At 39.1% G+C, this 15,195-nt stretch overlaps 1 protein-coding gene and 1 pseudogene across 1 annotated transcript in view; one reads left to right on the top strand and one right to left on the bottom strand.

The window, feature by feature from the left end:
- TRIM37 (tripartite motif containing 37) overlaps positions 1 to 15,195 on the top strand; it is a 120,993-nt gene that overhangs the window by 43,691 nt on the left and 62,107 nt on the right. Inside the window, exons 10-11 of the mRNA XM_023732717.1 lie at positions 9,252 to 9,302; positions 10,416 to 10,497. Of these exons, the coding sequence (XP_023588485.1) occupies positions 9,252 to 9,302; positions 10,416 to 10,497 (133 nt within the window). The remainder of the gene's footprint in view (positions 1 to 9,251; positions 9,303 to 10,415; positions 10,498 to 15,195) is intronic.
- LOC105756361 (cytochrome c oxidase subunit 7B, mitochondrial pseudogene) lies at positions 8,750 to 9,214 on the bottom strand (annotated as a pseudogene).

Raw genomic sequence — 15,195 nt, forward strand, 5'->3', positions numbered from 1 at the left:
CTTGTGCTGAGTTACTTTTGTTCGTGGATTTTTTTTTTCATTTCTTTTTTTTTTGTAGGTTTTGTTTTTGCTGAGACTTTATGTTTTTCCTTTTAACTTTTATCTTAACTTTCTTTGTGGTTACCATGAATTTTACCCTTGTCTTTCTAAGTTTGAAGCAGTCTACTGTTACTTGGTATCGCGTTGCCTTCCTCTCCATTAGAAGGTTGTATACCTATGCCGTTTATTCCCTCTTGTATTGTTTTGATGTTGTTGTCATTTACCCATTAACTGCTCTGATTCCGTGTTGTATTTTTTTGGTTTTGGATAGTCCTTGAGAGTTCATTTCCTAGATTGGTATCTGGCTGGTACGATTCTACGTCCTAGATTCTGCCTGTGAGCTGAAGTTGTTTGTTCTCACATCGAAGAATTCCCTTTAATAATTCTTGTAAGTTTGGTTTGGCTTTTGCATATTCCTTTAATTTCTGTTTATTTGGAAATGTCCTAATTTCACCATCATGTTTGAACGAGAGTTTTGCAGGATATATTATTCTTTGCTGACCATTTTTTTTCTTTCAAGATTTTATATATGTCATCCCATTGCCTTCTTGCCTGCATGGTTTCTGCTGAATAGTCTGAGCTTAGTGTTACTGTTTCTCCTCTGTATGTGACTTCTTGTTTTTCACGAGCTGCTCTCAGGATTCTTTGTTTGTCTTTGGTTTTAGCGAGTTTGATTATGATATGCCTTGGTGATTTTCTTTTGGGGTCTCTCCTAAATGCAGTTTGTTGAGCTTCTTGGATTGCCAGCTTTTCGTCTTTTATGATATTGGGGAAATTTTCTGTCAGAAGTTTTTCAGTGATCCTCTCTGTGTTTTCTGTTTTCTCCCCCTGTTGTGGAACTCCAATCCCTCGCATATTTTTGCTTGTGATTGTATCCCAGATAACTCTCAGGTTCTCTTCATTTTTCTTTGTTCTTTTTCCTGAGTTTTCCTCAAACAGGGTTGTATCCAAGTGTTTGTCTTCAATTCCACTGATCCTGTCTTCCACCGTTTCAAATCTGCTTCTCTGCCCTTCTGTGACCCTGTCCATTTCTGAAACCTTGTTGGTTATCTTTTGGATTTCTAGTTGTTGTCTTTGTATAATTTCTAGTTGTGAATTTATTTGGGCATTTGTTCCTGCATTATTTTCCTGAATTCTTTGAATTTCTTGGCTATATTTTCCATGAATTTGTCTATTTTCCTCATTTTTGTCTGCTTTTTGCTTTTTACTTCAGCTCTTGGAGAATTCTGAGTGTTAAGAGATTTGAATTCCCTTTCAGGCAGTTCTAGTGCCTTTTCTTCCACTGTAAAGTCATCTTGTGTTTTATTTTGGACGCCTACTGGATCCATCCTGTCCTGTTTTTGTGAATGTTTTGATATTGTCTGCTGTCTTTGGGGCATTGGGTAGTTATTTTTCTCGTTTATTGATTGTAGATTTGTTTTGTCCCTTTTTTTTAAAATTTGGCTATGTCTGAACAGGCAGTCTGTGTTCTTTGTTGTTTGCTCGTCTGTGGGCATAATACTTTTCACCTCCTTCTCCAATTGGCAGGGTCAGTCATTCAGATATGGTACGGCAGGTCAGGTCTACCTGAAGAGGAGTTACTATGACGGGTCGTTTGTGGCACTTATTACAGCCACCAGGGCAGGTCGGTAATCAGTGCAGGGCAGGTTCCAGTCAGCTGTGCCTTTGCTGCTTGGTGGTGTGATGTTAAGCACACGGTGCAGGTAGGCAGGATGTAGGGGGAGATTGTTACGTGTAGAGCAAAGATGGATATGGGAGAGAAGAGAGAGGAACAGGAGCCAAAAACATGCAAACAAACAAAAAAGAATGCTAGCGGAGTTTGCTGTTGGAGTGGAGGGATGTGAGACTATGAAATGGAGAAAAACAAAAGGGGGAAGAGGAAGAAGAAAAAAAAGTAAAGAATGAATAAATAAAATTCAGAAAGGTTAAAGAACCACAAAGTTTCCAGGGATCCCACCAGTGCGGCTTTGAGGTCTGGGGAAGTTGTTCTCAGGTGTTCCAGTACAGCCTGGCTAGAAGGCATAGAGGTATACAATGCCAGGTATTCACGGAACAGAAAAAGAAGGAAGATACAGAGAGATGAAAAACTGATAATGAAGAAAGACAAAAAGGGAAAAAGAGGGAAAAGAAAACAAAACAAATTAACAAAAAAAAAAGAACAAAGAATGCCTCCCAAAAGACAGGAAAAAAAGAAAAATAAAAAAAAGAACAAAAAAAGAAATGCCCTCAGGGATCCCTCTGGTCGTCTGTGCAAGCCGAGGGGGTAGTTTCCAAGTCGCACAGCACCGCCTGGCCAGAACGTGTTCCCAACTGAAGAAACGGGAAAGAAAACAAACAAACAATTCAAAACAAACAAACGAACAAAAGCGCCGGGACCCCACCAGCGCGGCAGCCAAGACCGGGAAGCAGCTCCACACTCAAACAGAGCTCCGCAGCCCCTCAGGGAGAAGCAAAGGTGGCGCATGGAGCCATATATTTGAGCGAAAGGAGGGGGAGGTGGTGAGAGGTAAGGAAGAAATCAAAAGAAGTGGAAAAAAAGCAACACCAGCAGCCAACAAATGGCACTCAGAGAGCCAGCTAGTGCGGGTTGGTGGAATCTAAGCAGCCGGTGTTTCCCGGACCAGAGACTGTGCCACGGGAAGCAGAGGACGCCGAGTGTGGGTGAAGAAGTGTAAGGGGTGGGAAAGCGTGTATCTCAAATTACCGGAGCTCTGCGGCCCCTCGGGAAGAAGCAAAGATTGCGCATGGAGCCAGGTATATGAGCGAAAGAGTGGGAGGTGGTGAGAGGTAAGGAAGAAATCAAAAGAAGCGGAAAAAAGCAACAGCAGCAGCCAACAAATGGCACTCAGAGAGCCAGCCGTTCAGGTGTGTGGAATCTAAGCAGCCGGTGCTTCCCAGACAAGAGATTGTGGCTGCGGGAAGCAGAGGAGGCCAAGTGGGGGTGAAGAAGGGTTGGGGGTGGGAAAACGTATATCTCAAATTACCGGTTGTTTTGTCTCCCACTGGAAGCTCCGTGAAGCTGCTTTCTCGTACCCCCTGTTTGCTGGTCTCCGATAGGAGTCCGAGATGGCGGATCCGCTCAGCGTTAGCCGTTGGGGACCTCTGCATTAATCTCTCCTCGCTTTCCGTTCTCTTGTCAGTTTTCTCACTCCATTTGGTGCTTGGCTGAATTCTTTATCTCTTCATTTGATGTTTTAGGGTTTCAGGGTTGTTGTTTTCTCTGTTTGGCTTAGTTTTTCCGATCTTTGCTCTGGAGGGACGGCATGGTGGTTCTGCTTAGAGCGCCATTTTGCCGGTTTGAGCTTTTTCTTATTGACTTTCCTTTGTAGATGACTTTTCGTTAATCCCTAGCTGCTCTTAGAATTCTCTCTTTATGTTTGGGTTTGACAAGTTTGATTATCATATGTGTTGGTGACTTTCTTTTGGGATCTGCCTTGTGTGGGGTTCGATGAGCATCTTGGATAGCTATCTTGTCATATTTCACGATATCGCGGAAGTTTTCTGTCAACAAATCTTCAACAATTCTCTCTGTATTTTCTGTTATCCCACCTGTTTTGGTACTTCAGTCACTCATAGATTATTCGTCTTGATAGAATCCCACATAATTCTTAGGGTTTCTTCATTGTTTTAAATCTTTTTATCTGATTTTTCCTCAGATAAGTTGGTGTCAAGTGGTTTATCTTCAGTCTCACTAATTTTGACTTCCATTGCCTCACTTCTGCTCCTATGACTTTCTGCTGAGTTATCTAATTCTGAAATTTTATTGCTAATCTTCTGGATTTTTGATTGCTGTCTCTCTGTGGATTCTTGCAGTCTGTTAAATTTGTCATTATGCTTTTCTCTAATCTTTTTAATTTCGTCTATTGCGTGTGCTGCGTTTTGCTTCATTTCCTTTCTAATTTGTTGAAGAGTTCTGTATATTAATCTTTTGTATTCTCCCTCTGGTAATTCCGAGAAATTTTCCTCCTCTGGAAAATCTCTAGATTCATTATTTTGGCAGCTTGCTGAAGCCATCATGGATTGCCTCTTCATGTGATTTGATATTGACTGTTGTCTCTGGGCCATGAATAAGTTATTATATTTATTTTATGTTTGCTTACTGTGTCCTAGCTTCTTGTTTGTTTTGATATGCCCAGATAGGCTGCTTGTTTGAGCTGGTTTAATTATTGGCACGTTTTAAGATAATGTCCTGTCACCAGGTGGTTAGATGTGTTACTAAGTATGTGAGCTCAGGAGTCCGCCCACTCCTCCTGTATGGGTTCAGCTCAGGTGCCCAGGTAGATAGCCACCAACTGTGTGGTGTAGGCTCTCACTTACAGTCCTAAACAGGCATGGGTGATTGGTGTAGGCACAGGCATCTGGCTGCAGCAGGGGGACACACTCTGAGCAAGGCAGGGTGCCCCCGAGTGTCCAAGAGGAAAGCATGTCCCTCTTCCATAGAGCACATAGGTGGATGGGTTTTGTGGCTGGACTTTGAGCATCTAATGCTGTTGGCTCTAAGGACTGGGGGTACCTCTTATTCATGGGCTCCTATTGCAAGTGGCTAGGTGGCGTGGGTCGAGCCACCACTTCTCAGGCCTCTAATGTAGGTAGGTGAAGACCCTGCTTAATGGGCAGGGCATTGTCAGATGTCCAGAAGCTGCCACTTCACAGCTGAAATAGTTGAAGTTAAAGTTCCGGTATATACCTTGTTGTACTGCGGTAATGAGGGCCTGTGCTGTTAGATGGGTCCACACAAGTCTGTGCAGGGGGTAAGGCATTCAAAGTCCGTGGATTCCTTATGCCTGTGCCTAGGCAAAGAAGCTGTGCCTACCCTGGGTTCCTGGCTTAGGGGAGCTGGCAGTCTTTTTTTCTCCCGTTTGTTAATTTGTTCACTCTCCAAGGCAGGGAGAATGGCTCTGGGCATGTGACGGATCCTACTTCCTGCCCAGGGGACTCGGCAGTTGTTGAACCTGGTCCGGGACTCAGTGCAGAGCAGGGAGCGGGGCGGTGAATGGGAGAGTGGTTTTTCCCTAAGGTGGGTGTTTCTGGCTGGCGCAGTAGGCCGTACGCAGGTACTTATCTTTCGCTGATCCTAGGCTGCTTGTCATTGGTTCTGGGTGGCTGAGTAGACTCTCTGACTCTGGTTCTCTCCCAGTGCAGAAAACATGTCTCCCGAGCAGTGCTGCTTGCCTACCTGACTGCTCACCCATGAGCTACTCAGGCCTGAAGGGCTCAGGCTGTCACTGGTTCAGGTCTGGTAACTCCTTGCTGTTTCTGAACCGTCTCTCCCTCCTCCTGCCACTCAGTCCGGTTCCTCAACTCTGCCTTGGATGTTCAGGGCTCCCAGATTGCCATATATAATCGAATCAGTTGTTTTTTTCGGGTCTCTGTTGTGAGAGGGTCCACAGGAAGCATCTGACTACTCCACCATCTTGGTCCCACCTTCTCTATTTAGGTGAGGTTTTGTGATCGAAGTGCTTATATGTTTAGCTGCATTTTCTTTTTTCTACTATGTGTTGCCCTATAATGGCCAAAGGCGTTCGTTATGCTAAATAGTACGGTGTAAGCCAGGGTTTCTAACCCTCAGCGTTGTTGTCGTTTTCAGCTGGATAATTCTTTGTTGTGAGGGGCAGTCCTGTGCATTGTAGGATGTTTAACAGTGTCTCTAAACTGTATCCACTAGTTGCCAGTAGCTTTACCTCCCTCTCCACTGCAGTTGTGTGCCATCAAGTCAATTCCTACTGATAGCAACCCTATAGGACATAGTAGAACTGCCCCAGAGGATTTTTTCAGGGTGAAACCTTTACAGGAACAAATCAGAGATCTTTTCTCCTGTGGAGCAGCTGGCTGGGTTTGAACTGCCAGCCGTTTGGTTAGCAGCCAAGCACTTAACCATTGCGCTACCAGGGCTCCTAGGAGTACTTAAAGCTGTTGAAAACCAAAGCTATTGCTGTTGAGTCAATTCTGCTTCATAGCAACCCTATAGGACAGAGTAGAACTGTCCCATAGGGTTTCCAAGACTGTAAGTTTTACAGAAGCAGACTGCCATATCATTCTCCCATGGAGTGGCTGGTGAGTTCAAACCACCAACCTTTTGGTTAGCAGCCAAGCACTTTAACCACTGTGATACCAGAGCTCCTTTAGGAGTGCTTAGACATAGGCAATTTGGATAGTGGCTGTATAGCTAATAACGTTTTCGAGACCCAGTTATTTTCTGCTTTGAGTTTGTTGTTGATGCCATGTGTTTTCCTTAATGGAAACATTCTGAATCATTGAATGTAAAGTCCAGAGGCACATACAGTGTCACAAAGAGAAATTTTTAGAATTTCTCTTTCTCCTACCAAAAATGCATACACCTCACACAACACCCTGTAGATACAGTAATTTGTGGCAACCACATAGCCCAATGGTCATGAAAGGGTTAAAAACTGAACTATATGTGAAAAGGAGATGACCTGTTTAGCTATACATACTAATCACAAAATAATGGATAATGTATTTTTTACCTATACTATTGCAGTGTGATGGATCGCTTTTTTAGACATGATCTTATAACTCCCATCAAATGATTAGGTGGGGCTATGCAGATAAGGTGCTTGTGGACCACCAAGGGAATTGGACAGTTTGCTATTGCAGATAAGGTGCATGGACTATGCAAATAGGGTGTATGGAACCCTAACAAGGGGATTGGTCAGTTTTGCCATTCTGTTAGGTTTCAAATGAGCCATTTCAGAGGCGGAAAAGGGGGACCTCACTGCCACCAAGAAGAAGAGATAGGAGTGGAGCATGTTCTTGGGACCTGGGGTCCCTGTGCTGAGCACCTCCTAGACCCAGGAAACAGAGAGTGGTAAACCTGAGGTGGTGAAAGATGGCCAGAAGCAGTGGCAGAGAAGCGGCGGCAGCAGAACCAGGAGACTGACAGTAGATGGCATGGTGGACTTCCTGGACCATGGAGCAAGAGAGCTGAGCACCTTTGAGCCAAGGCTTGCTGGTGGAGTGGAGTGCCTCTGGGCACTTATCCATGGAGCTGAAGAGCTTTGTAACAGTTGCCTGAGCAGGGTAGAGGCTGGGTGGCCCAAGAGGCCTGAGGCGTTGAGGGCTGGTGAGAGGCCGGCATGTGGCACAGCCGAGAAGCTGTCCTGACCAAAGAACCGTATCCAGAGTTGTTCCTGATCCTGCATTGTAACCTGGGACTTCTCTAATAAATCCCATAATTGTGAGTATTGTCTGTGAGTTCTCTGTGGCCATTGCAACAAATTATTGAACCCAGCAGAGAAGTAGAGAGTGCTGTGGGAGGGATGATTGCTGTCAGAATTGGTAAAAGGGTTGGAGGGTGGAGGTATAGGAATCAGCCTTGGGCTGTCGATCTTGGTTCTCCCCGTCCCCTTCTTGAAATTAGAGGAGGTCAGAAGCCCCCATACCATTTTTACAAGTATAGTTTCCCACAGTATACTACTGATTTCTTTAGGGACTATGATGGTGTGACAGTGCTATAGAAATAACAACAACAACAACAAAATGTTGCCGTTGGGTCGATTCTGACTCAGCAACCCTATAGGACAGAGTAGAACTGTCCCATAGGGTTTCCAAGGAGCGAGCAGCTGGTGGATTCAAACTGCTGACCTTTAGGTTATCAGCTGAGCTCTTAGCTACTGCATCACCAGGTCTCTGATAATGCTATAGATGTATCTTTTTTCATCTTTTGGTTATAAAAGATTTTCATCAATTGAACTTTAGAAACTATCTGAAGACGGGGTAAAATGACTTGCAGTTTATTTTTGGTAAATTTGTCATTTTGTGTATCAGATTTGTAACACAGTATATATTATAACACTGCGTATTTAGTGTCTTTCCATTTCATAAATGGAATAAACTACTTTTGAGGTGCTCTAATGACGGTGCCATAAACTGTCCGTGTGATCTAAGAGTATTTTATCAGCAGAATAGATTATTTCTTGCCCCATCTCCTGTGGTACTGGTTCAAGTGTATTTGAAGAAGATTGGATGGAACTAAAGTTGCCTCTGGTAATCTGGCCTTGCCAAGAAGGGTTAATGTGTGTGTTCATCCGCTTGCCCTTTAAATGATTGTTCTAATCCTTTAAAAATGTATTGGCTTATTTGCCAGTAAATAGTCTCAAAGTATTTAGGGTTTATCAATGTTCTGCATAATCTGTTCTGAGGATGGATTTTTGGGATTTACTGTGGTGGGTCTGTGTCTTTTGCTTTTGCTGTTTCCTTTCAAATTTTAGCCTGTTTATATCTCTTTCATATTTCAGGTTTCAGCCTAAGCACCAGTTTTTTCCTTTTCCCTATTTCCTTGAATACCTTTCTTTAGTCTCTTGTACTTATTTTAATACTTAATCATATATTACCTTTTTTTCTTTAAGTTTCAAATGTACTTTTTTCTTCAGTAATGCCATATGTTAATAGATACACAGTGTTTTTAATTAGCTTCAATTATAAGTTAGTTTTGAATCGTTCAGTATTATACCACCAACTGGGATGATTGAGGAGCCCTTGTGGTGCGATGGTTAAGTGCTCGGCTGTTACCAAAAGGTCAGCTGTTTCAACCCACCAGCCGCTCCTCGGGAGAAAGATGTGGCAATCTACTTCCATAAAGAGTACAGCCTTGGAAACCCTATGGGGCAGTTCTACTCTATCTTGTAGGGTCGCTGTGAGTCGGAATTGACTTGATGACAGCAGTGGGTTTGTTTGTTTTTTGGGATAATTACTGATCTTTCTGTTCCTTTGAGGTAACTTTGCCAACAGGGGGCAGGTTCTATTCTATTCCAGTTTTTGTTGCTGTATATGTCTATATAGCAACGCAGAAAGTGTCTCTAGTAGCTAATACTGCGTTAGACATGTTTGTCATGGAAATCAGGTGCACGTTTCTGGTCACTCTGCCTTGCCATTGTTTGCTGAATTCTTCAGACTTGAAGATGACTTAGTGTGTTTTGGGCCGGGGAAACATCATGAAGAAGTAGATAAATGGTGGCAACTGCAGCTGCTGTCTTGGTGCAATTTTGTGTCCAATACCCTTGCAAAGGGTATATTGCCTTGGTCTTTTTTTTTTTTCTTTTTTTAGTGTTGTGTATATATAACACAGTGTTTCTAAGAGCCTTAGTTTAGGAACATTTTAAAGATATTACTGAGGGATTTGCTTTGTTTTTAACTAAATTAAATTTTAAACTAAATAAGCTAAGTAATTTTTTGATTTTTTTTTTTCCTAGTGAATTAGTACCATCTTATGATTCAGCTACTTTTGTTTTAGAGAATTTCAGGTAAGAGTTTTTGACAACTACTGTTTTTGTATATGTATACATAAGGAAGAGTCATTCCTGGATAGGATAGAGGTCTAGTGATCTATATTGCTGATTTAGTATTCTTAGAAGAAGCAAGTTTCCTGTTAGAAACATAGAAGTCATTTGTCTGGATTGTATTTTATCTTTAGTACTCATTACTTCTCAAGGTGGGCAAAAGGAACCATTTTAAAGTAGAAAGTTTGCTTGGCCTTTGCTAAGATGGCAGAAAGGAGAGTAGGATGATAGAAGGTCTGTGAACTTCCCTATCCCATCCTCAGAAATAAAAGTGTGGGAAGAAGTCCATTGGCATCCTTTTATCTCAACTCAAAAAGTATGACATTGTAGATGAGAGACCATTATTATAAGAAATTTGTCAGTTTTGTAACTTGTGTGTTAATTTTATTAGCCTTTAGTGTTTTTTCTCTAAGATTAACAGCAAAAATCTTAAATCACAAAGGTCCTGAGGGACTTGTCTTCAAGGGTGGGATGCAAGCAGGAAGCTAAGAATATGAGGTCTTGCTTTGGAGAGAGAACCAGATAGGTGATAACAAACCTCAAAATAAGGCCAAACTGCAAGAATTTATACCACACCCCATTTAATTTGTTTTTTTTTTTTTTTTACGGGGTAATTTTGTACTTAAAATATTGGCCCTCTGGAGAGATTTTCCCAACGTTATTATCACTTGTTCTCCTATATTATAAAAGGATAATTTATTTGTTTTTAATAGCGAAAGACTTCTTGTTGAAGTAGTAATTAAATTCAGAATACTTACAGTTTCCTTTTTCCTTAACTGTCTCAATTTCGAGGTATTTGTTTTTTCCCTTCGAAACTTGAAAGATATTGTTGAATATGTAAATATCATTAAATTTGCTTATTTCAGATTGTAAGTATGTCTAAATTTACACAATGAATCTTGAATTGTTCGGTCACCTTCAGTTACTTGTCAAGAACAATATGTAACAATAAATATGTAACGTAATATGTCAAGGACACATATATAGCATAAATACAGTGATTGATTTTTCTTTTTTCCTGTTTCCGCTGTATAATAGTTTTGATCTTGGGATTTGATTGGTTTTCTTTTTCTTCAGTACTTTGCGCCAGAGAGCGGATCCTGTTTACAGTCCACCTCTTCAAGTTTCTGGACTTTGCTGGAGGTTAAAAGTTTACCCAGTAAGTTTTTCATTTTTCAGATAAATTTTCAAACCAGTGTCTTTCTTTCTGGGTTCTGTAGCACAGCAGTTCACTTTCTAGTGGCATGATGACGCTTTTATGTTTCTTTATGGGGAATACTACTACATCTACATAAAAATGAGTTAAATATGAATAGTATGAACCTTGACATTTCACTGAATTTTATTTCTGGATTCTAGAATGATATTTACTGTTAAGGGAAAGGTTTAAACATTTAAAAAAAAAAAAACACGTTTAAAAACAAAATACTCATATAGAAAGCCATCCAAAACAAATGTATGTTGATTGCATACTGATGGTGCATTTCCATATGTTCCTTTGTCCTTCGTATTTCCTGCAAATTGGCAGCTGGATCACGTGGCCTGTTGAGACTTACATTAGATTCCTGTGGCAGGAATATAAGCATGTCAGGTTGCCCCTCTTTTTATGATATTAGCCGCTATTGATGCTCATTGCCTAGATCTATTAATTCATTGGGAATTGTATAATAGTGATAATTCTCATTTTATCATTTCTTTTTCATTTATTAGTCGGAACACTTTTATAAAGACATGTCTCCTCTCATCTACTATTTGGTTACCCAGTGTTCAAGTAGGAGAGGCAGAATAAATGCTTGATTCTTTCCTTTTACTTGCCAGTTTTTCTTATTATCCTCTGAAGGTGACTAGTTAGATTTTTTAAAAAGTTTTATGAAATCATAGATTTACACATACTTAATTTATACATAAGAGTCTCTTTAAGTTAGTTCCAAGTCCTTTTGCCACGACCCTAGTAGTCTTTGTCAGCTTTCTTGCTCTCTTACATGACAAGATGTTCCAGGCTCATCTTGTACATTTCCTACCCCAGACCTGGAATCAGCCATTTTATCCTAGGAGCCCTGGTTCCTTTTATTGGGAAATTGTATTTTAAAACCAAACTGGGTACTAGGAATGGTTATTGCTGCCTTTTTAGTCACTGTTTCTAGGCCTCTTCAATGAACAGAGCTAAGAAATAAACACATATGTAGAGGTCTGTGTTGGGGGGAGTGGGGGAGAGGAGGGTACGTCTGAATTTTTTAATTTAAGATAAAATAACTCAAGTTATTGCTGACATTTCCTACCCAAATTCAGGACTGTAGGATTTTTTTTTAGTTAATCTCTTCTATATTGCATCTTCATCTCTTTTCCTCCACGGTAAGAATTTTACTTCTCAAAGTCATAGAAAATGATAGAACATTTCATTATTTGTCATTTGCTTTATTTCACCCTACGTATACAACAATCTCAGAATAGGAACACTTAATTCTACCATCCATATGATCACTGAGCATAGTTAAAACAATTTTTTTGTTTATGTTCCCCCCACCACCAGTTTTTTAATAATTGTACTAATCTACATTGCCTGAACATATACATATTATATATGATCTCCTTTTTAATTCTTATTTTGTCTTAGTTCTTTATATAATGGTATATTGAATGTTTACCCCTAATACTTAAACGTCTGTGTCTCTAGATAGTTTGGTGTTCCAAACTTGTTCTCTAGTAGATTCTACTGGAAGGAATACTCCCTCAATTCTTGCATGTTGAAAACAGTTGGTGCCTTTTACCTGAAAGCCAGTTTTGTTGGATATAAAGTCCCTAGCTTATGTTTTCTTTCTCTGGATATCTTAAATATATTGCTCCATTTTCTGTAGGTAAAGTCTGATGATAATCTAATTTTCTTTCATTTAAAAGACATTTGCTGATTTTTAGATATCCAAATAATCGTTTTCTTTTTTAAGTTCAGTACTTTACTACTATATGTTTTGTCATTCTGGGTTAGTGCTCTCAGGTACACACAGGACTCTTTCAATATGTAGTGTCAGATCGTTGTTTTAAAGAAAAGTTTTCCTGAATTGTAGTTTTTAGTATTTGTTTCATTCTCTTCTTTGGTTTTCTTTCTCAGGAACATGTATTATCTGTATTTTGAATCTTCTTTACCTATCTGAAATATTTATCACTTTGTAATCTTTTTAGGTCTTTCATCATTTCTTCTTTATTTAAAAAATTTTTTTTCTTTATATACTTCTCAAGATAAAATCTATTGCGTTTATTTGCTGTTTCTTTTAGTTCAGTCTTCTTAAATAACCTTTCATTTCTAATTCTTTCCTTCTATCACCTGATTTCTGAATTTTTCTAATTCTGATTTGTGTTATTCTTTCATGTCTTATTATCATTTTCTTAGTGTCTGTTAGGTTGTTTTGAAATAGATTACAATTTTGATCTGTTCTGTGAGTTGTTTTTCTGGAGTGTTTTTACTGTCTGTAGAGATGTTATTCTGCTTTTTATTCTCTTATTCTGGTAAATATATATGTAACAAAACGTTTGCCATTTCAACATTCTTCATATGTATAGGTTAGTGATATTAACTTATGTTCATCATATTCAGTCTCTTTTTCTTATAATTTTTTATAGGATTTTAAGTCATACTTTTTTTTAATTTAGATTTTTTAAGGAAGAGTTTACATATGACTGTAATACTTTTCTGATGTTTGTTTTACATGAAATTAGTTTTCTCCAACTTTTAAAAGGAAGTGTTTTTCAGAGCATCTTTTTTTAATTTCTGAGAGCTCTCTCCCGTCATTTTTGTATGGCAGTCGAAAATATGATAGGAACAGTTTGAGACATTGCTTAGCTCTGTTCTTCTCTTTCACTTTTATCTGGTCCTTCTCTTTCCTTTGAGTCTGTTTTTACTATGCTGTTCATATTTTACTTCATCCCACGCCGTTTCTTTCCAGTGTGGGGTCATGTCCTGGAAGGCCCTGGCAATTCATTTTCAAAGGTTCATAATGCCTAGACTGCATTTAATTCTTTTAGACCTTCTTTTATTAAGCCCCTTACTCACCTGGAGCCCTGGTGGCACAGTGATTAAGGGCTGCAGCTGCTGACCAAAAGGTCAGCAGTTTGAATCCACCAGCCACTCGTTGGAAACTATGGGGCATTTCTGCTCTGTCCTATAGGGTCTCTATGAGTTGGAATCGACTCGACAGCAACGAGTATAGTAGTAGTGTACTCACCTGGTATTAGATTGAGCAGCCTTTTCCAGTTTCAACTACTGTGCTCACATTTGGTTCATGATGTTTTTCAGTGAATATCTTTTGGCTATTTGGGGTTCTCTGTTCTCTAGTCCATCAGATGCCCCATTGCTACCCTCTTTCTCCCATAGAGTTGTTGATATCATGCAGGCCTTGTGGTTGTGAAAGGGTTTGACCTTCTTATATTTTGGGGATCATGAAGCTAACCTGTCAAACAATTGTGGGATTTTGGTTTTGTTGTCCAGTTTTTTTTTTTAAAATGTTTAGATTTGGGGAGATACAAAAACTGTGCTGCCAGTGCTGCAGTCTTCCCAGAATCCTCTGCCAGTTTAAAAGTCTTCAAGTTAATATCTCGTTATAGGTGTATCTGACATGCAGATAAGACTATTGAAAATTTTATTTCTTAAAATTGTACTAAAAATAAAGGCAAAAAGAAATTTCTAATATTATTAACTGATAAGTATTACTTAATAATATTTAAATTACGACCATTCTCTTATATTCATTAATTTCACTCCAGGGTATTTATCTAGGAAAATAATTGAAAAGAAGGAACGAAAGCTATTTACACAAGCATGATGAGATTCATTTTTTTGAAATCACTTTTATGTGATATAATTTACACTCAGTAAAATTCACTATTTTTGGTGACTTTGACAGATATTTACTTTTTGTAATCACCACCACAATCAAGATCTCCATCACCACAAAAGTTCTTTTGTTCCCCTTTGCAGTTAATGTCTTTCCCCTTACCTCCTGGCCCCTTTGCAACCACGAATCTGCGTTCTTCACTATAGTTTCGCTTTTTCTAGAAATTCTTAGAAGGGAGATCGTACAATATAGTCTTTTGTGTCTGACTTTTTTTTTTTAATAACTTATCTGATAATTCACTTTTTGGGTAGCATTTATTGAATGATTATCATATGTCAGTCTCTGAAAGCTGCCTCAGGCCCTTTTGGAGCAAGGTGGACTAGAAATGAAGTGGTTAATAAGTACTGTAACCTCTTATAGTCATACCTCAATAGACACTAGAATTGAATAATAGGGTCTCTGCCCTCAGTGATCAGAGTCTGGTAGGGGAAGCAGATAAATAAGTGGTCGTAATAAATGTGATCCTTTTTAAAAATAGAAGCCTGAGCAAGGTGCTGTGGAAATAGAGAAAGGAGTAATTATTTTTGTAAAAATGTCTGTAATAGAAATTTAAACTTCTGCTCAATCCTCAGATAGCTCTTACATGGATTTCTAAAATATAGAACATAAAAAAAAGATACTTAGTTAATTTTCAACAGCAAGTGTTACCTTTTTCTTATCTTTTTTTTGGTCTTAAAAGTTATCTCTTTTTTTTTTTTTCTTTGTCTTACTGATTTCTAGTGAACTTGAATATTCGCATTTTTCTTAAAAGGGATTTGTAAGAGTTATCTATGTGTTAAAACTTGTTAACCCTTTTCATAGTTGTATTTTTCTTAGTTTCTATATCTTAATGTTGTCTTTTTTGTTTGTTTTTGGTTCACTCAGTCCTTTACTTTTTCTTTTATTTCCTTTTTTTTAAATTGTACTTTAGATGAAGGTTTACAGAACAAATAGTTTCTCATTAAACAGTCAGTACACATATTGTTTTATGA

Source organism: Trichechus manatus, unplaced genomic scaffold (assembly GCF_000243295.1).
Source record: "Trichechus manatus latirostris isolate Lorelei unplaced genomic scaffold, TriManLat1.0 scaffold00054, whole genome shotgun sequence".
Classification (NCBI taxonomy): Eukaryota; Metazoa; Chordata; class Mammalia; order Sirenia; family Trichechidae; genus Trichechus; species Trichechus manatus.